The sequence below is a fragment of the Crocuta crocuta genome, unplaced genomic scaffold (assembly GCF_008692635.1).
Source record: "Crocuta crocuta isolate KB4526 unplaced genomic scaffold, BGI_CrCroc_1.0 scaffold233, whole genome shotgun sequence".
NCBI classification, from domain to species: Eukaryota; Metazoa; Chordata; class Mammalia; order Carnivora; family Hyaenidae; genus Crocuta; species Crocuta crocuta.
In genome coordinates, this window is record NW_027529526.1 from 2,281,606 (window position 1) to 2,309,586 (window position 27,981).

Consider the following 27,981-nt stretch of genomic DNA (forward strand, 5'->3'; position numbering starts at 1 on the left):
TTATCATCCTTTGTTTATGATTTAGAGAAGCACAGTCTCTGTTATTCTACCTTTCTAACTGTTGGGTTCACAGTTGATGTATCTGTGCTAACATTGGAGACCTCTATTATGTCTTCTAGTATTTGAAATATTAAAATACATATTTTATTTTAAATTAATTTTATTTTTCCTTTATGTGAGGTAATGATATATATATTTTTGAAATTACATGTTGAGGTAGATAATAACATCCATAAACATCTTTCATCAAAGTAAAGCACATATGGTAAAATACTTGCGGGGTGAAGGTAGTAGCATTGGGTCTGAGGTTGAATACCATTGAACTAAAGAGAAACAGGAACTGAAGATACAGTGAGTTGTCGTATTGACGATCTTCCTGGTGACTTATATCTTTCACAGGATTCCAACCACACCTGGGATAAGAATGAGCACCTGATGTCTTTAAGAATGTCAATGGTGCCCAGAGATCAGGGGGTCTGACAGCTTCGAGATTCACGTCTGTACCAGAGTCGTTGTACCCCATTCCCTGTCTCTTACCATCTGGCTAAGAGCTTCTGGGGAGGTGGAATATCTGGTCCGCTGAAACTGGCAAATAACTGTTATGAATATGACCGCGGTTCTATCCCAGGAAGCATGGGGGCCCGGGAGATTGAGTCACCCAGGTTCCCAAGCCTGTGGGCAAAGAGCGGGTACTCGGGCCGGCAGGGCTCCGGGCAGCAGGGGGCGCTGTAGCGGGAGCCGCACCAGGTGCGCCGGGCCCTCTGGCTCCAGGAGGCCTATCGCCTCCTCCGAAGGCTTCCGGCGCGGCTTCTCTGAGCGAGTGCGGGTGAAGTCATGGACCGCAACCCTTCGCCGCCGGTCCCCAGTCGGGATGAGGAGGAGGAGGAGGGTGCCGGGGGAGACTGCATAGGGAGCACGGTCTACAGCAAGCACTGGCTCTTCGGTGTCCTCAGTGGACTCATTCAGGTGTGGAAAACCTCGCCTCGCGTGGGCTCCCTCACTTTGCTGCAGCCCCTCGTCCACGCAGCCCCCTCGGGCCCAGGGAGCCGCCATCCCCCAGAAGACCCTTCTCGGGGCCCCGCGCTTAGAGTCGTGGCCGCCGCCGCAACCCCAGAACTTCCGGGAGACTTTCCCGGTACCCCTCAGCACAAAGGGAGATACATTTTCTCCGAAAATGTCTGACCATGTACATATATTGCTCGGGGTTTTGCTCTCCATTCCCGGTGTCGTTTCTGCAGCGTAGGGCCCGGTTTATTTTGTGGATGTTTGTTGTTGAAGAATAAATGGTGATTGAATGCCCTACAGCCCTGACACCAATAGCGTGGCTTCATCACCTGCTTTGGGCAAGTCCCCTAACTGCTCAGAGCCTCGGTTTCTTTCTCAGTTTCCATCAAGTGGGATGAAAATACCTTTGTTATTGTATATAGCGTTATTGTGGAGGTTAAATAAGATTATAGTGGGCACAGAATGCTCACTATAGCGTTTGGCTTACAGAAGCTCTCAGTAAACGTGAACTTTCTTATCTCACGTTTCACTAATTTCCCAACTTACAGTCTCTATCCTCTCCAGTGCATCTTCTACACAGATGCCAGAATAATCTTCCTTAAACCAACCAACCAAAGAAAAAAAACCCAAAATGACTGCAGGAGAAAAATGCATATTTCTTAGCGTGGAATACAGGGCTCTTTGCAATCTTCCCAGACACATCTGCCCATAACCCTCAACTACTTACCATTCCCCACACATTGCCAGGCCGCTTTCTTAAATCTGAACTCTTGCACTTTCTTAGGTATGTCCTTTTCCCCCTCTTCACATACAAACTCCTATTCTCCCTCAGAGGTTTAGCTTAAAGATTACCTCCTAGGAGAAGTTTGTTCAGCTTCTCCAGGCATAGGTCCAGTGTTTTGCTTTGACAGCTTGGTCCACAGTTCACTTGAATCATGTAGTCTTTTTTGCTGTGATGATTTATATGTGTTTAGTTTACATGTTATGTGCTTAGTTTACATGTGTTTTCCCCTCTAGGGCCTAAACTGCTTGAAAGCAAGGGCTTACATTTATTCATTTGTGCATTTCTGCCCCAGTGCCTAGTAACGGTATTGACTCCACAAATGTTGAATGAATGTTGATCTACCCAAGATAGTAATTTTTTTTAAAAGAAGGTTTCTGCAAGAGAAGATACATTGAGGACAGTACCTTTGTGACTTGTGTGTGATTATAGGATAATAATATTTGATGTGTATTATGGACAACTTTTATTCATGTCTTTTCTTCCTTTGTGTTGAAGATTGTTAGCCCTGAAAACACCAAATCCAGCTCAGATGAGGAGGAGCAGCAGATGGAGCTCGATGAAGAAATGGAGAATGAAATTTGCAGAGTATGGGATATGTCCATGGATGAGGTATGGGGTTGGAAATAAAGCTGAAATGACTGTTGGGTTAGGAGTTGGTGAATGGATTTTTTTTGTTTTGTTTTGTTTTTTAAGTTTCTGGGGAAAGACTTTAGTGTCTGTAGTCATATGATACAGGGAATGAACTATAAATGCTAAACTTTCATCTTGGAGGGTAGGGGATCTGAACTGTCACTAGACTGGGGCTAAATATATAGTTCTCATGAATACAGGGATGCTTGTAGCCCAGGAAAGTTCTGATACTTATCTACCTAAAAAGAATGTTGACCTTGTGTAGGAGACCACTGATGTGCCATGATTAAATTAGAAGGGCCCAAGAGGGAACCATGTGTATATAAATTGCAAAAAAACGTTTTAACATTTGTATTGTACTCTGTGGCTCAGTAGCATCTTCATATAATTCCATTTGTTTTTCCACAATAACGCTGTGATACAGGTGGTACCCCTACTTTACAGGTAAGAAAAGAGGTGAGGGTTTCCTGGTAGCTCAGTTGGTGAAGTGGCTGACTCTTGATTTTGGCTCAGGTCATGATCTTGCAGTTTGTGAGATCCAGCCCTGCGTTGGGCCCTGTGCTGATAGCGCAGAGGCTACTTGGGATTTTTGTCTCCTACGCACGCATACTCTCTCTCAAAATAAACAAACATTAAAAAAAAGAGGCAAAAAGAGATTGATGTACCTAATCTCTCACTTAAGTACTTGGACTTTTCCAATAGCTTCCTGATTAAAATCCTTGTTCTTGTCTTACTTCCCTCTGTTCTCCACATTGCCACAAAAGTTCTCTTTTTCCTAAAACACAGATTTAATTGTGTTCTGTCTTAAAAATTGTCCATAGCTGTTCGTTGTCTTCAGCTGTTTTTTGATACAGTTTTATTGAGATATAACTGACACCAAAAAAAAGTGTATTCTTGAGGTATAATTGATGTACAGAAACTGTACATATTTAAAGTGCACAATATGAAAAATTTTGATATGTATACATGCATGAAGCCATCACTGTAATTAAGAAAGAGAACATATCTCTCACCCCCAAAAGTTTCTTTATGCCTCTTTGTAATCCCTTCCTCTTGCCCCTCCCAGCCTCCACCCTTTCCAGGCAACCACTGATAGTCATTCTCCCTTCAGAGTAGTTTGCATTTTCTAGTTTTACATAAATGGGATTGCATTCTGTTTTTGGAGAGGTCCGCTCTTTCACTCAGCATCATTGTTTTAAGATTCATGCATTTTGTGTCTGTCAGTAGTTTATTATTTTGTTATTGCTGAGTGATATTTCATTTTATGTATATATCATGATTTATTAATTTATTTCTTGGTTGAAGGATATTTGAGTTGTTTGTGGTTTATTATAGTTAAAGCTGAATTTTTGTGTCTAAGTATGTTATGGACATGTGTTTTCCTTCCTCTCGGCTAAATACCTAGAGTAATATGGGTCATATGGCAGGTGTATTTTTAACTTTTTAAGAAACAGACTGAATTGTGTTTTTTACAGATGGTGCAAAAAATTGTGTATTTTCCAAAGTGGTTTTTATATTTTACATTACCATAAGCAGCGTATGAAATACAGTCCCAGCTTCCCCTCATCCTCACCAACACTTGATATGGTCAGTCTTTTGACTTTAGCCATTCTAACAAGTGTGTAGTGAATCTCATTGTGATTGTGATTTGGATTTCCCTAATTACTAATAATGTTGACAATATTTTCATGTGTTTATCTGCAATCCGTATATCATTTTTTTGTGCCTGTTTGAATCTTTGCCCACTCTTTAATTGTGTTGTCTTCTTAGTTGTTTGTTTTTTCCTAAAAGTTTTATAATTTTAGGTTTTACTAGTAGGTCTGTGATCCATTTTGAGATTTTTTGCATGTGATGTAAAGTATGGATTGAAGTTTACTTTTTTTGCATATGGATGTCTAGTTGTTCAAGCTCATTTTTTTAAAAGACTTTCTCCACTGAATTGCCTTTGTACGTTTGTCAAAAATCAGTTATCTGTATGTACATGTGAGTCTATTTCTGGATGGACTCTTCTGTTTCCTTGATCTGTTTGTCTTTCTTAATGCTGTTTTGATTGTTTTGAGAGAGAGAGAAAGAGTGATAGAGAAAGAAAGAGGGAGAGTGCCTGCATGCGGGCATGCAGGAGTGGTAAGGGGCAGAGAGAGAGGGAGAAAGAATCTGAAGCAGTTTCCAGGCTCTGAGCTGTCAGCGCAGAGCCTGACAAGGGGCTCGAACTCATGAACCGTGAGATCATAACCTGAGCTAAATTATGGACACATAACCTACTGAGCCACCCAGGTGCCCCATCATAATCAGCTTGTCAATTTCTACAGAATGCCTGCTAGGATTTTGGCTAAGATTGTGTGTTTACATTTGGGGGAAGAATTGATAAGTTGAACAGGTATATCTTTCCATTTATTTAGGTCCTCTCTAATTTCTTACAGCAAAATTTTGTAGTTTTTGGTGTATAGGTATTTCACATCTTTTCTCAAATTTATTCCTAAGTAATTCATATTTTTGGATACTATTATAAATGGTATTTTTAAAAACTTCAGTATTTGTTCATTGCTAGTATATAGAAATACAGTTGATTTTGTATATCATATCCTGCAGCTGTTTTTCATTTATGAAGAAAAGTTTTACTACTTTTTCAATTTAAATTGCTTTTATTTCTTTATCTTGCACATTTACCCTGGCCAGAACCTCAGTATGATGTTGACTAGAAATGGTAAGAGGAGCATCTTGTTTCTAATTGGGTGGCAGAAGACCTGGCCTTCCACCACTAAGTATGATGTAGCTGCAGATGAGAAGTCCCCTTCTGTCCCTAGTATGCCTAGAATCTTTTATCAGGAATGGATCTTGTATGTGTTATGCTTTTACTCAGTCTGTTGAGATGATGATGTAGTTTTTCTTTTTAGTTTGTTAATATGGTGTACTGAATTGATTGATTTTCAAGGTGCTAAAATCTTGCGTAGAAATTTTATCTTTATGAGAGAGATTCATTTTCTTGTCATTGTCTGGTTTTGGTGCCAAGGTAATGCTGTCCTCATAGATTGGGAACTTTTCCCTCTTCATTTTCCAGGAAGAGTTTGTGCAGAATTAATATTATTTCTTCCTTAAAAAATTGGTGGAATTCACCAGTGAAGTCATCTGAGCTTGGAGTTTTCTTTCTGGAGAGATTTTGTTTTTTGTGTGTTTACTTTTAGTTTTGTATATTTACCACTTTTAAGAAATAACAGTTTTTTTTTTTTTAAAATAACAGTTTTATTGAGCTATAAGTCACTACGATAATATTCACCATTTAGTGGTTTTTAGTATATTGTGGGAAAAATTTTAAATTCAATTCCTTTAATAGATAATAAAGCTATTCAGGTTACTTTGGTAGTTTATGTTCTTCAGGGAATTTATCCATTTTATCTAAGTTGTCAAGTTTATTGGTATAAAGTCGTTCAAAGTATTATGTCCTTTAATTATCTGTAGAATCTGTAGTGATGGCACCTCTCTTCATTCCTGATTTTAGTAATTTGTGTCTTCTGTTTTTTTCCCCTCATCATTCTGGCTGGAAGTTTATTTACTTATTTTTTAAAGTGGGTTTTTTTTTTTAATGTTTTTATTTATTTCTGAGAGAGAGAGAGACAGCATGAGCAGGGGAGGGTCAGAGAGAGAGGAAGACACAGAATTGGAAACAGACTCCAGGCTTTAAGCTAGCTGTCAGCACAGAGCCCGATGCGGGGCTCGAACCCATGAAGTGTGAGATCATGACCTGAGCCGAAGTCAGACACTCAACTGACTGAACCACCCAGGCGCTCCATTCTGGCTGGAAGTTTAATTTATTGATTTCCCTAAAGCCTTTGTTTTGTTGATTTTTCTCTGTTGCTTTCCTGTTTTCTATTTCACTGACTTCCTCTTTGTCCTTTTTTAAAATTTTCTTCTATTTACTGTGGTTTAATTTACTCTTCTGTTTTAATTTCTTAAGGTGGAAGCTAAGGTCATTGATTTGAGACCATTCTTTTTTAATATAGGCATGTAACACTATAAACACAATAGTCTTCTAACTATTGCTTTGGCAGTATCCCACAGATTCTGATATATTGGGGTTTCCTCATTTAGTTTAGTTCTAATTTTCCTTTAATTCTTCTTCGGCTGCTGGGTTATTTAGCAATACACTGTTTAGATTTCAAATATTTGGGGGTTTTCAGTTACCTTTCTGTTACTGGAGTCAGTGAACACTCTGCATCCTTTTAAAAATATATGTAGACTTGTTTTATGCCCCATAATGTGATCTATCTTGGTAAATGTTTCATGTTCACTTAAAAAGAATGTGTATTCTGCTGTTGCAGGGTGGAGTGTCCTATAAATGTCAATTGTTTCAAGTTGGTTGAACGTATTGGTCAAGTCTTTTTTTCAACTTGCTCTACAATTATTGGGAAGCTATCATTAAAAAGAAATTTTTTTTCTTAAGAACTAGAACCCATTTTTAAAATGAAATCTTAGTTCGAAATCCTCAAATACAAAATAGGTAAAATAGAGCTTCTCTTTGAAAAAAGATAGTTGGTGGAAAAGGGAGGGTCATGTTCTTGGTCTCTTTTTCACCTTGTTAGGATAGCTCTTGAAGCACCTCTAGAGAACTGAGCTGTCCACCAATCACTGGCATAAAGTCCTTCCTGTGTCACAGCCTTATCCTCTACCCCTAGTGTGTAAGCAGGACCAGAGACTTACAGATACTTTCTGCATTTTCATGTGTTCATGCTCTCTTCGTGCCACTGTCTGCCTGGAATGGCCTCCAGCCAGCAAAATCTTTCTCACCTTATGTGGCGCAGCCTAAATGTCACCTCTTTGTAACGCCTCTACAGACACTCCAAAACGGAATTCATCTCTCTTCTGTGCTCTCATGAAACCTGTTCACTCTGTTCCATAACACTTATGTTTTATTTGGGCTTTGTGACCTCTGATAGATTTAAGTTCCTTCTCTTAATGTCACCTCTTCAGAGGTACCTTCTTTGATACATCTGAAGTAGCCTCCTCCCCAACGTGGCTTCTAGCACGTACTATCTTGCTTGTCTTCCTTGTAGCACTTAGAAATTATGTAGTTCTTGGGGCGCCTGGGTGGTTCAGTCGGTTAAGCATCTGACTTTGGCTCAGGTCATGATCTCACGGTTCGTGGGTTCGAGCCCCACATTGGGCTTTGTGCTGACAGCTAGCTCAGAGCCTGGAGCCTGTTTCGGATTCTGTGTCTCCTCTCTCTGAACCTCCCCTGCTCACGCTGTCTCTCTCTCTCTCTCTCAGAAGTAAATAAAAAACATTAAAAAAATTAAAAAAAAAGAAATTATGTAGTTTCATTGTTTATGCGTTTATTGTTTATCTTTCTAGAATAAAAACTCCATGAGACTGGGAACTTATCTAGCTTGTTCACTGATATGTCTGCCAGAGCCTCAAACAGTGCCTATTACTTGGGTTTTTCAGTAAATACCCACTCTTCTTGGGTGAAGAGTGAATGAATTAATGCGTGAGTGAATGAATGAATAGCTGAGAGGTAGCATTGGTGTGCTGATTAAGAGAGTGGCCTTCAGTCAGACTCATCTGGGTTTTGTTCTCCTGGATCTGTTCTACTGATTGTATAATCTTGGGCAGGTGGCTTAACCTTATAAAACCTCTGTTTATTAGTAGAAAGGGGCCAATAATAACTACTTCATAGGGTTGTTTTGAGAATTAAATGAGGTAGTGTGCAAACCACTTCTCTGTACTTGGTATTTACTATTTGCTTAATAAATGTTAATTGCCATTATTATTATTGGTGTTGATATTGTTAGGTCACCTAACTCTGTGCTACCATAGGAATTAATAATTGTCATTAAATAAATCAGTCTTTGCATGTCCTAAGAGTTGCCCATATGACAAACAGCACTTTAAACACTTAGCATGGGGAGCATTTGTTGCTGTGACTTTCAGTGTGGAGTGTATCTTTGAAAATACTGTTTTCTCTCACTGTGCTTTCTTAGTAATTATAGGGTGTCTCTTCCAGCCAACAGTCATGCAGGTTACCTTGGTTTCAGCTGCTGTGAAGGATTACTGCCTCTCCCTTTGAGGAGCCTCCAGGGCCCCGTGAGGAATTTTTTCACTTAAGCCACAGTCTGGGTTTTCAGTTAAGCTGTTGCAAATATACACTTCAAGTCTGGTGAAAATCTGAGGCAGTCGACCACCAGAAACTTAATTTTATTTAAATATTACGCAACACAGGTATCTGCAGCAAGCTGATTTAGTCTTGGAGCATGCGAGATTGGGTTGCATGTCCGCTCCAAGTTCATCCACCTGTATGGTGCGTCCCTGGAGGCAGACTCTAGGAAGGAGGTATGAAGCTCTAGTAGTTACATTGTGATCAGAATTACTTTCTGTTGAGAATTTTGAAAACACAAGTTCTCATTTGGGGCGTGACCCAGTAGGAGTTTTCACCTGTTTCCCCCATTGTGTTTTAAGCTCTTAGAAGACATGAATTATGAGTTTTACTCCTTTTCCGTACCTCACTGTCTAGCAGGATACCTGGTGATCAGCAGATGTGTTTGAATGAGTTAATGAACATTGCAGGTGGGTAGAAAATTCATTAAGGTAAATATATTCAAGGCAGAAAAAAGAAGACAATCCTCTGGAATATCACAGTTCGTTTAGATTTGTTCCTGGATTTGTTCCGTTGCCTTGGGACCAATAGCATGAAGACTCTCTAACATTACTTTTGCACAATGACACAGTTCCTAACCTATGGCTTTTTTTCTTGAGCCTGAAAGGAGGTACACATAGAATTAATTTTTTTTTATGTTTGTCTGTATGTATTGTGGGGTTTAAAAAGGACTATTCATCTAAATTAATAATCATTTTTTATTTTCAGGATGTGGCTTTATTTCTCCAAGAATTTAATGCCCCTGACATATTTATGGGAGTATTGGCCAAATCCAGGTGTCCTCGATTAAGAGTAAGTATGTATATTTTGAAAGCTTTCTCTTTGAAGCAGTAACAGTAGGTAGTGCTAGATAGATAGTTTTTAAGGGTGCCTGGTGGCTCCGTCAGTTAAGTGTCCGACTTTAGCTCATGTCATGATCTTGCTGTTCGTGGGTTCAAGCCCCGCATCAGGCTCTGCTGTGCTGATAGCTCAGAGCCTGAAGCTTGCTTCAGATTCTGTGTCCCTCTCTTTCTGCCCATCCTGGCTCATGCTCTGTCTCTGTCTCTCTCTCAAAAATAAATAAACACTAAAAAAAAAATCAATAAATTGGGAATCAGATTTAGGAAGCAAAAAATTCTTTGGAAAAAAAAAGATAGTCTTTAGTTTTCTTTCTGGCCACAAATCAGTCTGCAGATTTTTATTCAACTTTGCCTGGCACTATGTAATATGCTTTTTGAAATTATTAGAGTCAAATCTTCAGATTTGGGTTGGGTCAGGGAGGTCAGTACTTTGATTTAGCAGCTGTGGAATCAGGCATAACCAAAGTTATGTTGCTAATAGGTGGCAGGACAGGGAACATTGTCTGGACCTCCCACTTCCGTTGATTGCTCTTTTTTATTAATAAAATCCTCCATTCTTAAAAACCTTCATTCTAAACTCAGCCAGACACCAAGGACTTTTTCATAATCTGAATCTAATTCATCTTTGCAGTATAAAACGTACCCTGCAGATGGTCCTAACTTAACAGGGCTGTCTACTCCTTATCTCAGCTTACCGTGGTAATCACCACCTCCATGCCTCCCTTTTATGCTCTCCATCCCCTCTCACTATTCACATCTGTTATCCCAGGGGTTCTTTTCATCTAAGCCTTCCCAAATAAGTAAGCTCTCAATGACCATTGCTGATAGTGGTCTCCTCAAAAGAATTATCTGTGCTTCTCATTCAGTCTTTATGTTCTGTGTTTTGAGTCATTTAGGTTGCCATGTGCTATGTATATCATGGGTGATTAGGAAATATTAAGTAATTATACTTCTGAATGACTGCTATTCATTGGGTATTTGGTTTTACTACTCTATGAGATAGGAACTTATCATCACTTTATAAGTAAAAGAACTAAGTCTCTGGTTAATTTGTCTGGGGCCATACAGCTGGGAAAGCTGGGGTGTGAGCCTAGTCTGCTTGACTTCAGTATAACCACTCTACTGCATTCCCTCTTTTTTTTGAAATTATGGAGAATTCTGTAGTATATTTTTACAAATTGAGTGTTGAATTCAAATTTTATTTAGGGCAGTGTTTAACCTGAATTGGGGTCTAATGAACTGATGAACTCCCTTTTCTTTGGGTCATTATATTAATATAAAGATTTGACAGTTATATGATTTTCTCCTGGATTATTCTAACGTAAATACATTGACTCATGATTCACACTTAAAGAAAATAAGCTGATGTCAGGAATGGCACCTTTCAGAAATTAGTCATATCATTATATATGTCTGTGAGTCACAGCTGTCTACTGCAGTGATCCTCTGACTTGGCCACATGTTAAAATCATCTAGAACACAGGCTCTCAAACTTTGGCATGTCCCAGAACTGCTGATTACTGGGCCTACCCCTAGAGTTTCTGATCCATTAAGTTTGTGGTAGAATCGAGGATTTCTAAGAAGTTTCCAGGTGATGCTATTGCTCTGGACCAGGGCCCACATTTTAAGAATCTGTGTTCTTGGGACCTTTTAAAAGTCTTGAGTTAAGTCCTACCCAGATCAGTTAAAACAATATCTCCAGGGGCGCCTGGGTGGCTTAGTCGGTTAAGCGTCCGACTTTCGCTTAGGTCATGATCTCGCGGTTCGTGGGTTCGAGCCCCGCGTCGGGCTCTGTGCTGACTGCCAGCTCGGAGCCTGGAGCCTGTTTCAGAGTCTGTGACTCCCTCTCTCTCTTCCCCTGCTCACGCTGTCTCTCTCTCTCTCTCCTAGAAATGAATAAAAATTAAAAAAAAACAACAAAAAACAATATCTCCAAGTGTGAGGCTCCACATAGCTGTTAAGTTTCCCTCAAGCTGATTCTAGTTAGCAGTCAAAACTGGGAAACTTGGTCTTTGATTGGAAGCTCAGTTATTCTCCCTTTAGTTTGTAAGGGAAATTTATGTGTTTCTTTGCTGCCCCTGGTCTCGTTTAATCTTTTCCAACATTTGACAGCCCTTGTTTCAGTGAAACTTTCCCTTCCTGGAGCTTTGGTGCCACCTCATTCTCCCGGTCTCTGACCTCTTCAGTCGCTTCTCTGTCACTTTTATTGGCTTTTTTCTTTTCTTCCTACACAGAGTGTGGACTTCTTCTAAGGTGCAGAACCAGAACCCTTGTCCTCTTTGAATTCATTTCCTTAGTGAGCTTATCCACTCCTTACAGCCTTTAAGTTGTGAATATGTGCCTGTGGGATCAAAGCTGTGGCCTTCCTTCTGACTTCTGGTGCCACATCTTCAACTTTCTTCAGGGATTCTCTCTTTGCATGCTGCATTTTCTTGTCCAGAATCTTGTTATGTCCTAACTCAGTGATTAACACACTTACCTGGTCATAAAATTTATGTGTTGCGTTTTGTAAACAGTAGCCTCCCAGGCCCTACCCTGGAGATTCTGATTCTGTAGCTCTGAGATAGGACTCAGAAATCTGTATTCTTGGGGCGCCTGGGTGGCTTAGTCGGTTAAGCGTCCGACTTTCGCTTGGGTCATGATCTCGCGATTCGTGGGTTCGAGCCCCGCGTCGGGCTCTGTGCTGACTGCCAGCTCAGAGCCTGGAGCCTGTTTCAGTCTGTGACTCCCTCTCTCTCTGACCCTCCCCTGCTCACGCTGTCTCTCTCTCTCTCTCTCCTAGAAATAAATAAAAAACATTTAAAAAAAAAAAAGAAATCTGTATTCTTAACATGCCCCCTGCCCAGGTGACTCTTATGTTTCACTAAGTGTGGAAACACTATCCTCACTAAACTCATTGTGTCTTTTCCTATACTTCCTTTCCAATTTTCCTGTCAGGGGGCTCAATATCTCTCACTGGGGAAATGAGAGACTTGAAACCTTAAGAGTTATGTTCAACTGCCTTCTCCCTTTCTCTCCTGTCAGATTATTTTGCTTTTCACCTTGAGTCTTTGTCAGCTTCATCCCTTTCTGTGCCTGCCATCTCCACCCTCATCTTCTTGCGCCTTGGCTATGAGATGTAGTACGGCATAGTTGATAGACGCTCAGCCTCTGGGGCTCTGCTGTTGCCCAGTCGGAGATCCTGGCAAGTTGCTTAACTTCTCTGTGCTTTAGTTCCTTTGTCTGAAAAATGGGGATAACAGTACCTGTCTTATTATATGAAATGATATATGGATAATGCTTGGAGTAGTATCTGGGCATTGCAAATGCTAAGTAAACATTGGCAGTTACTACTGAGATTATTAACTTCCCTTTAACTTTTTTTCACTATCATGCATTATGTATTTTGCTGCCAAAATAATCTTCCTAAAATAACGTTAGGAATGCTGCTCCCCTCCTTGAAGGTCTTATGGATCCAAATAGCCTCCTTAGATTAAATTTAATCTCTTCAATATGGCATTCAGGTCCCTTAATCCTGATCCTTTTTACCTGCTGTATTTATTTATCTCATGCTATTCTTCAATTTTGTGTGACAGCCAGGCTGCTCTCTTTGGTGTTCAGCATATTAGCCTGAACATTATTTCTTTCCTGCCTTTGCTGATCCTTACCCCCTTGTCTGAATGTCTTTCTTCTTCTTTGCACATCTAAATCCTGCTAATCATTTAATACTCAGTTCATCTGTACAATTTCTTCTTCCATAACGTGTGCCTGCCTTTGATCTTTATTTTTGTCAGATGCTGTAAACTTGTCAAATTAGGGTGCAGGCATTATACTTCCATATGCTACCTCCTCTTCTCCCCCCAAACTTGACTCAGCGAAAGTTTTTTTTCAAGTGTTATTTTTGTATGTGTCTTTCATCGTAGAGCCATTGTGACCTGTGACATTTAATTTGGCAGGAAATCTGTGTGGGAATTTTAGGTAATATGGCCTGTTTCCAGGAGATATGTGTGTCCATCAGCAGTGATAAAAATCTTGGGTAAGTTTTACTATATAAGAATTATGTTTTTATAAAATAAATTAATATTTCTTATCTCTAAGGAAATCCTAAACACGTAGGAGATACAGGAAAATTGTATGAAATGTAGTACTTCCTTTCTCCTGATGAATAGTCTACAGGAATTTCATATATTGCTGGTAGCTGGGGCTTCCACAATGTTTCTGGGCTGATTGAGGATTTAGGCCTGTTTTTTTCTTGGTAGTAAAAGGGCCTAAACAATCAGCAGGGGATAAGCCCGTCAGGATAGACTCAGAGAGGCAAAGCTTGGTGATGAGGCACCTGACCAGAGTCCCTTAGGCTCAGGGAATCCTGGCCCTTGGAAAAATTAGATTTACTGACCGGGGTGAGCCTGAGAACTCTAGGATCGGGGGTTGAGATTTACCAACAGACTAGAGGATACAGGGCAGCCTCTGTGATTCAAAGGCTTTCTTATATTTGCTTGGAGGCTAGTTCTCTTTCATGTGCAGGAAAGTTTAGGCAGACCATTTTTTAGTAGTGGAAACCCTAGTGGTTACTTTAAGAGGTCTGAGAACACCTGTAGTTATATGCTAAGTTTTGTGAGTGTATTCATTTTCTAGGCAGAGGGTTCATGGCTGTTAATCATAATTTCAAAGAAATTTGTGCCCATAATAGATTAAGTGTTCTGGGTTGTTATTGTCAGGTAGGGTTGTGAGAGTTATCACAGGATTTAAGTACCTGGATCTCTAAACTAGAGCTGATTACCTCTTCTAGGTGTGGAGTCACTTTAAGATCCTCGTTTAAGGGGCTCCTGGGTGGCTCAGTCAGTTAAGCATCTAACTTCGGCTCAGGTTACGATCTCAAAATTCGTGAGTTTGAACCCTGCGTTGGGCTCTGTGCTGACAACTGAGAGCCTGGAGCCTGCTTCAGATTCTCTCTCTCTCTCTGTCTCTCTCTCTCTCTGCCACATCCCTGCTTGGATGTGCTTTCTCTCTCTATCTCAAAAATAAACATTAAAAAAAGAAAAAAAAAGATTCTAGTTTAAGGTATTTATTCCTCTCTCAGTAGTTTAACAATCATTCATGTCATTCATGGAGTAAATGACCCAGGATTATATTTGGTCTCTAGAAGTTTCTATCAAAAATCTAAGAATAAGGGGTGCCTGGGTGGCTCAGTCGGTTAAACGACCGACTTCGGCTCAGGTCATGATCTCACAGTTTGTGGGTTCGAGCCCCGTGTCAGGCTCTGTGCTGACAGCTGGCTCAGAGCCTGGAGGCTGTGTTCAGATTCTGTGTCTCCCTCTCTCTCTGACCCTCCCCTGCTCACGCTGTCTCTATCTCTCTCTCTCAAAAATAAATAAAACATTAACAAAATTTTAAAAAATCTAAGAATGAGTGGGGTGCCTGGGTGGCTCAGGCTCAGGTCATGATCTCACAGCCCATGAGTTTGAGCCCTGCATTGGGCTCTGTGCTGACAGTTCAGAGCCTAGAACCTGCTTTGGATCCTGTGTCTCCTTCTCTCTCTGCTCCTCTCCCACTCACACTCTGTGTCTCTCAAAAAAAACACCAGGGGTGCCTGGGTGGCTTAGTCGGTTGAGCGTCCGACTTTCACTTAGGTCATGATCTCGCGGTTCGTGGGTTCGAGCCCCGGGTCGGGGTCTGTGCTGACTGCCAGCTCAGAGCCTGGAGCCTGTTTCAGAGTCTGTGACTCCCTCTCTCTCTGACCTTCCCCTGCGCACGCTGTTTCTCTCTCTCTCCTAGAAATAAATAAAAAACATTAAAAATTAAAAAAAAAAAACAAAAAACAAAAACACTAAGCCTGAGTCATGTTAAAATTAGTATGAAACTATTTACATCAGTGATGGGATATAGATTTGTCCAGCCACTTTAAAACAATTGGGCATTATTTAGTCAATTGGAAGATAGTCAATGCAGATGTTATGACCAAGTGATCCCACTCATGTATATGGTAAGATAAACCGTGCACACGTACATCAGAGGAAAAAGTATTGTGGGAGAATTGCTTGAAATGGCCCTAATTGGAATTTATCCATATATCCATCAGTAGTAGGCTAGAAACATAAATTGTTTTATATTCATATGATGGAATGCTCTGCAGCAGTGAATCAAAGAACAGTTGTGGGAAAACATGGGTAGATCTCACTGGTGTTGAGCAAAAGAACTAAGACTCAAAAGAATACATATCGTATAATTTTCTTCCCACAAAAACCTCAAAGCCAAAATATATGAAATAATAAAACTATAGAGTAAAGCAAAGAAATAATTGCTGAAAAAGTCCAGATAGTAGTCATTTCTAAGTGAGACGGAGAATTGGGATTTGGAAGAGACACACGGGGCCACAGACAAAGCATTGTTCTGTTTTTTGTAAAACATAAGTGTTTGCTTCGTAATTATTTATTAAGTATAAATTTGTACTTATAGGCTTTCTTGTGTATGTACTATACTTCACAATGAGAATGTTGAAAAAATTAAATGAAAACCCTACCTTGATATTTGATATGAGAGAAACGATGCATATTGGGTTAACTTTTGTGTTTTTATAGACAGGTGTTACTGCACTGTTTGTATGATTCAGACCCTCCTACTCTGCTGGAAACAAGCCGGTATGCTTTCTTCTTTCTGTGGATTCTGTATACTCACTCGTACAGGAATTTAGGACAATAGGCTTAATTCTTCATTCTTGAATTTCCTTTAGTGTTTTTCAAATATAGATACTAAGTCCACGTTTATTTTGTAGGTTATTGCTTACTTGTCTTTCCCAGACAGAAGTGGCCAGTGTCTGGGTTGAAAGAATCCGGGAATATCCAGCTATTTATGATAGTATTTGTTTCATTATGTCAAGTTCAACAAATGGTAAGTCACCATGTAATCTAGGAAAAATTTTTGGTTCTATTTAGTTGTTAGGAAACCATATAACTATTTCTGGAGGTTGCTTGAAAAAGTGTTAAGTGTAAAGTGAGAAAGAATTTTGATTCAAGATCTAAAATTTCTTCTTAAGCTGCCAGGATACTGATCAGTCCCCTGTTTAAAAATGAAGGAAGAGGACACCAGGGTGGCTCTGTCATTAAGCTAAGCTGACTTTGGCTCAGGTCATGATCTCTGTGAGCTTGAGCCCACTTTGGGTGAGCCCTTCTCTCTCTCTCTCTCTCTCTCTCTCTCCCCCTCCCTCCCTCCCTCTCTTTCCCCCTCCCTCCTTCTCTCCCCATCTCTCTCTCTCTCTCTCTCTCTCTCTCTCTGGCCCTTGTGGGATTCTCTCTCTTTCTGTCCCTTGGTCACTTGAGCCCTCTTTCTCTCAAAAAAACAAACAAAGGAATACAGATTTAAACAAAGGAGGTGAATAAATCTCCCTCAATAAGTAATACTTTGGTAAGATTTGGTTTTCTTGGAATAGCTTTAAGAATGTTGATTAACCTTACTGCTTTATCATTATTATTTGTTTAACGTTTATTTACTTTTGAGAGAGAGACAGGACAGACAGAGCGTGAGCAGGGGAGGTACAGAGAGACAGAGACACAGAATCTGAAGCAGGCTTTGGGCCCTGAACTGTTAGCACAGAGGCCAGTGTGGGTCTGTAATCCATGAGCTGCGAGATCATGATCTGAACTGAAGTCGGACGCTTAACCAGCTGAGCCAACCAGGCACCCCTAACCTTACTGTTTGTAAAATTTTGTTTCTCATTTCAATAACTGTTTTATTGCCTGCAGTTGACTTGCTGGTGAAAATAGGGGAAGTTGTGGACAAGCTTTTTGATTTGGACGAGAAGCTAATGTTGGAATGGATTAGAAATGGGGCTGTTCAGCCTCTGGACCAACCCCAGGAAGATTCTGAAGAGCAGCCGGTGGTTAGAATTGTGCCCTGTGTGCTTGAAGCTGCCAAACAAGTACGGTAAGTGAGCTCTTTTGTGCAAAATGTTTTAGGAAAACCCAATTGCTGGAAGTATCCTTAGAGGTAAGTTTTAGTTTTTTTTTGACAGGATAAATACTATCCCGTCAATCTTTGTCAGGTTGGATTCACTGCTAATATTTGTGGTGACCCTGTGTTTGGTCTTTTCAAGAATGGTTACAAAGTACCTATTCTAATATTACTTAGTTATAGGCTACTTTCCAGCATTAATTATGATTACGGTCTTAAAATTTTCTGCAATTTTGTGTAATTTAAGTCAAATAGGAAAGATTTTCTTGTGTTTTATTTTCCACTAAACATTTAACAACTTTTTCATTTAATGTCATTTGTTTTCTTGCTTCTTACGTTTGTGTGTCAGTCTTGGATAGGTGACTGAGTTTTGGGCTCTGATGTCTTACCAGCAGTGATTACTAGGTGTTACAGGTCATTGAAACAGTTTCTTAGGAGTCACTAGAAAATTAACTTGTGAATCGATCTGCTTAATGTTCAGTTGTATAACCTTAGTGCTTTATAACCCACATTGAAGTCTGACTTTTATATCCTTTATCCAGGTGAGGATTAAACTTCTCATCTTTCCTCAAATCCTGCTTCTTCACTATTCTCGATGTCAAATATCAAAGTAGAGTTTTCATTTAATTTTTTCAACATTTTTATTGTGAAGTAAAATATATATACAAGAAAGCCTATAGATACAAATTTATACTTAATGAGTAATTACGAATCAAACACTTACGTTTATAAAAAATAGAACAGTGCCTTGTGTCTGTGGCCCCTAAATCCCAATTCTCTTTCTCACTTAGAAATGACTACTATCTGGACTTTTTCAGAATTATTTCTTTGCTTTATTCTATAGTTTTATTCCATATATTTTAGCTTTAGGTTTTTTTGTGAAAAAAATTATACCATACATATTCTTTTGAGTCTTAGTTCTTTTGCTTAACACCATGTCTTTAAAATCTACCTGTGTTTTCTTACAGTGATTGTTCAGGCCACTGTCTCTCAGCTAGACAACCGTGGCATCCTCTCATTTGAGTTCCCTGCCTCAAGGCTGCTCTCTCCAACCCTAGACTATAGAACCATCTTTCCAAAGCACATACTCATCAGCTCACTTGAATGCTTCAAACTCTTCCATTGCCTTCCTTAGGCTGAAATCAAGAATTTTTTTTTTTTTTTTTTTTTTTAAAAANGGGATGCTGAGCATCGTGAGATCCAGAATTTTTTAATAGAAAGTGCACATACTTGTGCATGTTTGGGAGGAGCAGAGGCAGGGAAGGAATGGGTGGGGGTGGGGGGACAGAGAGAGGGAGGGAGGGAGAGGGAGAGAGAGGGAGAGAGAATTCTAAGCAGCCTCCACATTCAGCATGGAGCCCAACGTGGGGCTTGATCCCACGACCCTGGGGTCATGACCTGAGCTGAAATCAAGAGTCAGATGCTCAACTGACCGAGCCACCCAGGTGCCCCAACGTCCAGGTTTTTTAAAAGCATGGGTTACAAGGTTCTGCAGTGCCTCCCCATCCTTAGTAGTTGCTCCATGTGTTTCAAGCATGTTGAAGTTTCTTTCATCAAGGGAACCAACCTCTCTTGCCTTCAAGCCTTTGCATACCATGTCTTTTTATCGCAAACATTTCTCCTTCATGTCTGTACTTAAAGATCATTTCTCTTAAGATACCTTTCCTGACTCTCCAAACTTAATTAATTCTGCTTGCTCTGTGGTCCTCTAGCACCTTGGACTTCCTTTGGTGTTAGAGTCCTATCTCTTTATCATGATTGCCCCTTTAATTATCTTCTTTTCTTTAGTGTGTACACTTTGTGTAGGGACAGTGTTTTACACAGCTCTGTTTTCCCAGCCGGTAACATAGTGCCTGTAAATAGTAAGTACTTAAGTATGAACCATCTGTTTGATTGTTCACTATATTTTCACTTAATCATTTGAAGAACTAAGATGTGGGTTTCCAGGAGTCCAAACTGTTGATCACAAAAGTTACACCTAGGTGGTTTCAGTATTCTCAGCTAAGGGAGCTAGGGGAGTCCTGAAATTCGGAGGACATCGTTACTGTTGATGCTTGCTGCTGTGGGCCTATCATTCATTCTGTAAAAGTTTCAGTCATTTTTCATCCTGAATATTTAAGTAAACCAGAATGATGAAGTATCACTTAGAATGTTTCTGCATTGTTGATTTTGTGGGACAGGGCCCCCCCAAAATTTTTACTTCTGATTCTTGTGTGTTGATTATATTCCATAATATCTCTTTGTTTTTTGATTGTCTTTGCCATTAACGTGTAAGCTCTGGTGCAAACCAAGAATTTGTCCTGTTCCCTGTTTTATCCTTAGCACTTGGGGCAAGGATTAGTACAGAGTGTTAAGTATTTGCTGAATGAATGAATGATTGCAGTCCCACAGAGTTGTTGATTCAGTGCTTTTGCTTTTTGTATTTAGTTCTGAAAATCCAGAAGGGCTCGATGTTTACATGCATATCTTACAGCTGCTTACCACAGTGGATGATGGAATTCAAGCTATTGGTAAGGTGTTTTATAGGGAAGCACAGCAGTTACTCATTGAATTGTTTTGTTTTTATATAACTACTTCCTTTATTATTTTTCTTAAGTACAGTGTCCTGATACTGGAAAAGACACTTGGAATTTACTTTTTGACCTGGTCTGCCATGAGTTTTGCCAGTCTGATGACCCACCCATCATACTTCAGGAGCAGAAAACTGTGCTGGCTTCTGTTTATTCAGTGTTGTCTGCCATCTTCGCTTCACAGGCTGAACAGGAGTATCTGAAGATAGAAGAAGGCAAGTAGCGTTCACTAGAGTAATTCTAGTCTGTAAGATTTTAAAGCCCTGGCATGTGATTATTGTTCATTTGGTTTGTATGTTTGCTTGTTTTAGTACTTTTATTCTCCTGATAAAAAATATTACATGCTCAATACACAAATTTGTAAAATTTATAAAAGGAAGCATTGTGCTTGTAATAGCTATCTACTCACATGCATGTATATCTTTATCCTGATTTTTAGGCAACTTTTTTCACTTAGAAGTATAATATGAATATTTTCCTAGGTAAACGAATGGTTTTTCACAGCGTGATATTTCTTTATGACTACAATTAAATCCATGATCCATCTAGAATCTATTCAGTTATTACATGTGAGGTATGGTTTCAGCTTTTTTCCAGATGGCTGTTCAGTTATCTCAGTGTCATTTAATGAATAAACCAGTTTATCCACATTGATTTGAAATTTTATCATTTACTGTGTTCTGAGCTTCCCTATATATTTTATTCCCTTCTGTTGCTCTATTCCTGTGTCAGTGGCTATAGTTTTTAAGTTATTAAAACTTTGTTTTAATGCCGAGTAAGGCTAGTCTCCTTTCATCCTAATTTTTCAGAATGTTTCTGATTATTCTTGTTAACACTGAATTTGACTGACAAGTTATAAAAACAAATCTTTTTAAAAATTTTAAATATTTATTTATTTTTTATTTAATATATATATTTTTATTTTTGAGAGAGTGCTTTCTCTCTAAGCCTGAGCCACTCTGGCACCCCTAATTTCATTTTTTATATTCAATTAAAGAATGTTCTTTTCAAAGGTTATTCAGTTTTGAAAGAGAGAGAAAGTGTGAGTGGTGGTGGTACAGAGAGAGGGGGGAGACACAGAATCTGAAGCAGGCTGCAGACTCTGAACTGTCAGCACAGAGCCCAAGGTGAGGCTTGAACCCACGAACTGTAAGATCATGACCTGAGCCAAAGTCAGATGCTTAACTGATTGAGCCACCCAGGCGCCCCTCTATTCAGTTTTTATTGTAGGCTAATTAAAATGAATATTTAGTCTTTGAAGAAATTATACTTTTTTTTTTAAGAGCTTTGTTTAGGATTTTGATGATAAAATTGAAAATTCAAATTCTTTCTCTCTGTGACCTCCAAAGGCGCACTGCATGATAGGACTCTTGCCCAATTGTCAAAATTTGTCTTGTGCCCTCCTTCCCCCTTGTTCACTTGGTTTGAGCCACAATGGCCTTTTGTTCCTCAGACCATTTCCTCTTTGGGGCTTTTGCACTTAGTGTTCCCTTTGCCTAAAATGTTTTCCTGGGCTCATTTGCGATGATGCTTCTCCATTAGTTCTCCCCTCAATGAGCCTCCCCTGCCAGCTGCTTTATTATACTCCCCTTTGATTTCCTTCCTAGAACTCACCCAAAGTTGAAATGATCTGTTTTATTCATTAGTTTATTTGAGCGCCTCTTGAAGGCTATGGCCTCAAAGATCTTGTTTGCCACGATATCTGTAGTACCTGAAGTAAAATATCTAGTAACTAGTCAGTTGTACGTACTTACAGTTTTTATAGTATACTTACTATACTATATACTATATACTATTGTATATATATTATACTATATACTATACATAAATACGGTACTGTCAGTACTTTTGAATGAATGAATGAATCAATCAATCAACACAAGGAAGACCAAATTTAATTGTCAAATTCCATGTCTCTTTTGTACACTAGATCTTCCTCTAATTGACAGCCTGATTCGTGTCTTACAAAACATGGAACATTGTCAGAAGAAGCCAGAGAACTCAGTAGACTCAAATACCGAAGAAACAAAAAAGTCTGATTTAACCCAAGATGACTTCCACTTGAAAATCTTAAAGGATATTTCATGTGAATTTCTTTCTAATATTTTCCAGGTTTTAACAAAGGTAGGAAGGAAATATTGATGGTTCATCAGCAAAAGAAAGTATGGATTGCTTAATGATCCAAACTTTATTATTACTGTATATTTTTTTTAATATAAAGGTAGTATAATTATATTACATAAATTTGGGAAAACAGAGAAAGAAAAACCTTATCAGTATAAGTTTATAATTGTAACCTAACAACTGATGTAGTTTGGTGTATTTATATATGTGTTTTTCACATGCTTTTAACCCTGTATGTAGAATTTTTATAGACTGCTATTTACATTAAATAATATTTTATGAGACATTTCCAATTTTAGTATATGTGCTGCCAAAGTGAGCACTGGGAGCCCTTTTCCAGACTCTAAATGACAGACATTTCACCAAGAGCCAATTTATTTAATACCCAGTTTGCCAAAAAGTCAGTTTTCAAAATCTACTGCAAACTTGTTTTAAGGAATATTCTTCCTGAATATGCTCTGGATTGTTAGCATATTCTTCCTTTGGGCATACTTTCTATCCATGTATTTTAGAAAAAATATAAATATAACCATGAAGAATATATTCATATTCATTGAGTTTTTTATATTTTTTAAATTTTTTTAAAAATTTATTTCTGAGAGAGAGACAGCATGAGCAGAGGAGGGTCAAAGAGAGAGAGAGATATAGAATCTGAAGCAGGCTCCACGCTCTGAGCTAGCTGTCAGCACAGAGCCCGATGCGGGGCTCGAACTCACGAACTGTGAGATCATGACCTGAGCCAAAGTCGGACGCTCAACCAACTGAGCCACCCAGGTGCCCCTCATTGAATATTTTAAGAAGAATATTTCTTTTTTTTATTTATTTATTTATTTATTTATTTATTTTTTAATAGTTTATTGTCAAATTAGTTTCCACATAACACTCAGTGCTCATCCCCACAAGTGTCCTCCTCCATGCCTATCCCCCCCTCCCCCCACATCCCTCAGTCCTCAGTTTTTGTCAGCATTCAAGAGTCTCTCATGGTTTGCTTCTCTCCCTTTCCCCCACCATTTATACCATGGACTACTACATGGCAATGAGAAACAATGAAATCTGGCCATGTGTAGCAACATGGATGGACCTTGAGGGTGTTATGCTGAGCGAAATAAGTCAGGCAGAGAAGGACAAATATCATATGTTTGCACGTATAGGAGGATTAGGAGGAACTTGACAGAGGAACAAGGGGGAGAAGAAGAAGAATATTTCTTAAAAGACATTTCTGTTATTCTGGTAATTTGGTTTATTTGGTCAACCCTCCTGCTTCCTTTTCCAGATTTGGGTTATTAGTTTGGCATAGCTTTTCAGAAGTCAGATTACTAGGCTCAGCATTATTAAAGTGAAGATGACTGAGGCTTACCAGCTACATACTGCCAAATGCTTTTGTTGAAAATGCTGGGTTTACATGATTCTTATTGTTGGGTATTATAATTTTTATCTTAAGTAAAGTTCAGTGGGTGAGAAATTATGCCTTATTTTGATTTTGATTTTTCTGTTAGGTTGAACATCTTTCCGTGTATTTGTGTATTATTTGTGTTTCCTTCCTTGTAGATTTATCTATTTTGATTATTTACATGAACTCCTTGGCCAATAATACATGTTTTGCATATTTATTGCAAGTATTTTTCCCATTGTTTACTGTCACTTTTGTGTGATTTTGTTTTTAGAGGGATGTCTATTTTTTAAGTGGCAGGAATGTAGAAGGAAGGTGGACTGAGAATAAACCAGGGATATGTGATGAAAATTCTCATGTACCATAATAGATTTAATCTTGAGGAAACTGAGGAGCTACTGAAGATTTGTTTTAAGGATCAAGTAATATGACCTGTTTATTAGAAAGATTACTCCAAAAGCAAGAGAGAGGATTAGAGGATTAGAGAGAGCTGAGGCTGGAGGCCTACAGACCAATAGGCTCTTGTGGGTAGTAATCTTCAAGAGTGATTTGAAAAATAATGAGAGCCTAAACAGTGGAAGTGTGGATAGAGGAGAAAGGGTGGGATGAGAGAGGTGTGGTAGAGTAGAATTAAACTCAGGTGGATGGGTCAGTAAGGAGGAGAAGGAAAAATCTTGGCTGTATCCCAGGTTACTACTTTGTGCAGCAGGGTGAGTGGGTGGTGGTCTCCTTCCCTAAAATAGGATTATAGTGAAACAGTGTTTGGGTTTACATCAGGGGGGATGATGCTGGGCTCAGTTTGGGATATTTGAAATGCTCATAGGATCAGTAGGGAATTATATATACTGATATCTATCTATTTATTTATGTTTATTTATTGAGAGAAAGAGAGAAACAGAGCATGAGTGGGGGAGGGGCAGAGAGAGAGGGAGACACAGAATCCGAAGCAAACTCCAGGCTCTGAGCTAGCTGTCAGCACAGAGCCTGATGCGGGGCTCGAATCCACAAACCGTCTGATCATGACCTGAGCTGAAGTCTGATGCTTAACCGACTGAGCCACCCAGGGTCCCCTGATTTATATTTATTAATCAGGTAAAGCTTTAAAAGTTTTTGTCTTCTCGGGCGCCTAAGTGGCTCAGTCTGTTTAAGCATCTGACTTTGGTTCAGGTCATGATCTCACAGTTCCTGAGTTCAAACTGCCCGTCTGGCACTGTGCTGACAGCTCAGAGCCTGGAGCCTGCTTCGAGTTCTGTGTCTCCCTCTCTCTCTGCCCATCTCCACCCCGCCCCCCCCCCCCCCCCCCGAGGCCTCTCTCTCTCAAAAATAAATAAACATTAAAAAAATTTTTAAGAAGTTTTCCTTTTTTTAACATTAAATCTTTTTTTGTTTGTTTTAGGAGACTGTGGCTCAGGGGGTGAAGGAGGGCCAGTTAAGCAAACAGAAGTGTTGCTGTGCATTTCAAAACCTTCTTCCTTTTTATAGTCCTGTGGTGAGTGTGAATAAATATATAGGTGGCTGAGTTTTAGAGGATTACTAAATGTTTCTATGTAAGTGTTTGATCTCTGAGACCATTGTCAAAAAAGATCGCGCATGCAAAATTCACATGACTTAGTGCCCTTGTCAGATAAATGACTGCTGGGTAATTTGTGGGATTAGCCTGAATAGCTATTCTAATTTTAAGAGAATGAAGTCAGCACTGAATTTATTGGACTCCTTACTATTACAAAGTAAGCATATGTATTAGTTAGAGATAAGATTCTTAGGTGGGAATGGTCAATAGGTTCTTATCGTTCTTCAAATTACATCACATTTGCTACCATTAGAAGCAATTTAAAAATAGGAATTTTTTTAGGAAAATGAAGTATGAAATGTGGGAAGGAGAGGCTATGTTAGCAAGGAAGATGATAATAAAACTTCAGTAGTGGGCCGTAAAGGGGAAGCATTGGGAGTATAAATACTAATTTCAAGAATATAACAAAATAGTATGAGCTAGTCACTTCTTTGATGTTTCAGAGGGCTATCTGGGAATGACTGTAATAGTCATTATTGTCATCTGGGGAATCTGTCAACATTTTTCTTCCTTTGGATTATTAAGAAACCACAGGTAGAACATTTTTATAGTCAGCAATCAGTACCTTAAGCCACCTTTTCTTCTACTTACATTTATTTGGTTATTTTGTTTGACTCACAGATAGAAGACTTTCTCAAAATTCTACATGAAGTTGATAAAACTCTTGCTGATGACCTGGAGGAAAGCTTCCCAAGTTTGAAGGTTCAGACTTAATAACTGAATTGGAGTTTCCTCTGCCCAATAAATGAACTTTATTTTCTTCACCGACAATTGAAATTGACATATAGGCAATGTTAGGTAAAGCCTGTTGGACCCTAATTGTCTGGTATTACACTCATGCCCTTCTCCCTGCCCCAGTCTTACCTCACTTTCATTTGGCATTGGAATCTGGAGTTTCCTCTGCCATAAAATCCCCACCTCCTTTTTATGTATGGGTTTTTGTTTATTTGCCCTCTTCAGGTAAAGAAAACAAAAATACAAGCTTATCATTGAGGTTCTTTTTAAATTGAGGAGTTGGTGAGGATTTTCTTCATACCTCTTAATTTGATTTTTTACATAAGAAATTTGTATTTGTATCCACTAAAGTACATTCAACTGCACTATAGAAAACCCTATTCTAATAGCTTAATCTGATAGCCTTTATGTATCTAATGCAATAAGAAATCCAGAGTTGGGCAGTCTAGACCTGATTTACTTGACTCAGGGATCCTGATTCCTTTTTCCTCTCCACGTGGTCTGCTGTGTAGGTCTTTGTGTTCATATTTATTGTCTTGTGGTTAAGGGGCTATAACATCTCTGGACTATCCATCTACATTCAGGGAGGAAAAAGGAGAAAGATGCAAAGGGGCTTTGTCCTAGCAAGTCTTTACCTTTATAGTGTAAAGGACAGCCCTTTTTGGCCAGAACTGTGTTGGCAAGGCCATCCCTAACTGCACGTATTTGAAATCAAGTACGTACTTTTTTCCCCTAAGATTTGTAGGAGAGAAAAGGCAAGAAGAGAAGGGAGATGTGAAAGGCTTTTTGGTAGTCGGTGGTGTTTGCTACAGTGTGCAGAGACATCTTAGCCTTTCTGTGACTATTAATTATGTCACTTACATGCCAGATTGTTAGTTACAATTCAAAAGCAGTTTTTAGGTTAGCTTTGTTACAGTTCAGTTTTTTTTCAAAGTTTTAAGTATGAAGATAAAAATGTAACATTTTGATGAAAGTGCATTAGCAGAATTCTCTATTTTCAGCATAATTCCAGTGGTTGAATTTCAGAAAATGATTTGCTTGACTGAATTCAGATTTTTAAAATTAAGATAGAGGGAATTTAAGAACTTCTGATTGGATACAGACTGCTATACATGATTTTCTTCACGTACTTTTATCTTTCTTTATAGTGCTTCTGAATGAATTATATTCAGAGAATCAACCAGGTACATTTAGGGAAACATTCAGTTTGCATTGTTTTTGTTACTGAAAGTAGAATTTTTAATAGGTTTTAAGAAAATATCAGTTAGGAATAACAAAGCCAGCTTTTTACCAATCTTCAGGTCTTTTTCTGGGTTATTTACACTAATGTGACTATTAATCTAGTATTATTTGTGGGATGAAGTGTCTTCCCAGCCTCCTCTGCAAAGCCAGCTCTTTAGACCTCTTTTCTGGTAAAGCCCTTTCCCAGTTTACTGTAGAATCTTTTTGGCTCTAAAGCACTGACCTTGTCTCACATTTGTGTTTTTTCCCTAAGTGATTTTTGCTGATAAAAGACAGGATGTAGCATTATTGAGAAGAGTTAATACCCTTTCCAGTTTGGAGGTAGTTTTATTGTTGAGAATGTCCCTGCTGAAAAGAATTGAACTATAAATTAAAATCTTACTGTTGAAACTGTAACTGGTAGGTTTACTGTGTGTTCTCATGTCTTCCATGCTGACCTTATGTTAGACTGAATGTGACTGTATTTAACACGAGATCTCAAAGGCACTGATGAAATCACTCCTGCCTGCGTAGGTGAACTAACGTGAGTTTGCTCCTTGGTAAGTTATGGGTAGAGACTACACCAGGTGGAGCTGTCACACAAAATAATCTTTATTTGCAGTAGATAAGGAGATCACAGGGAATAATTTCCAAAGCTGTGATCCCTGAGCAGAGGTGAGCAGGTTCTTTTTATTTAAGGTTTAGGATGAATATTCATAAGGGGACCTATCATTGCAAATAGAGCTGGGTATAAGGTTACATGTGTGTACTTCGAAAATATGCCTATATGTGCATTGTGTGTTATGTTATGAAGCTTGGGCCCCTTTTTGAGCAAAGATCTTAACCTTATAATGAGGCAGAGGTAACTATCAGACACCTGTGCAGGTGTTGGCTTGGTGGTTGAGCCCAAACTGATCAAGGCTAGCTGGAGCTCATTTCTCTTCCTTGTGTTAGTTTCTAAAAGATAAAATGAACAGTTTCTGAAGGATGAGCTCAGTGGATCTGGCAGTGACACCTGCTAGCCAGTGCTAGGAATTCC

The 27,981-nt window shown here is 39.1% G+C and overlaps 1 protein-coding gene across 1 annotated transcript; it reads left to right on the forward strand.

The window, feature by feature from the left end:
• Positions 1-812: 812 nt before the first annotated feature.
• SAAL1 (serum amyloid A like 1) lies at positions 813-27,359 on the forward strand. The gene is made up of 12 exons (XM_077761114.1): positions 813-966; positions 2,285-2,398; positions 9,276-9,359; positions 13,342-13,421; positions 15,964-16,023; positions 16,158-16,273; positions 17,125-17,305; positions 19,760-19,842; positions 19,929-20,117; positions 21,833-22,026; positions 24,813-24,905; positions 25,608-27,359. Exons 1-12 carry the CDS (start codon positions 835-837, stop codon positions 25,698-25,700), a joined length of 1,419 nt encoding a protein of 472 aa, XP_077617240.1. The 5' UTR covers positions 813-834; the 3' UTR covers positions 25,701-27,359.
• The last annotated feature ends 622 nt before the right edge of the window (positions 27,360-27,981 follow it).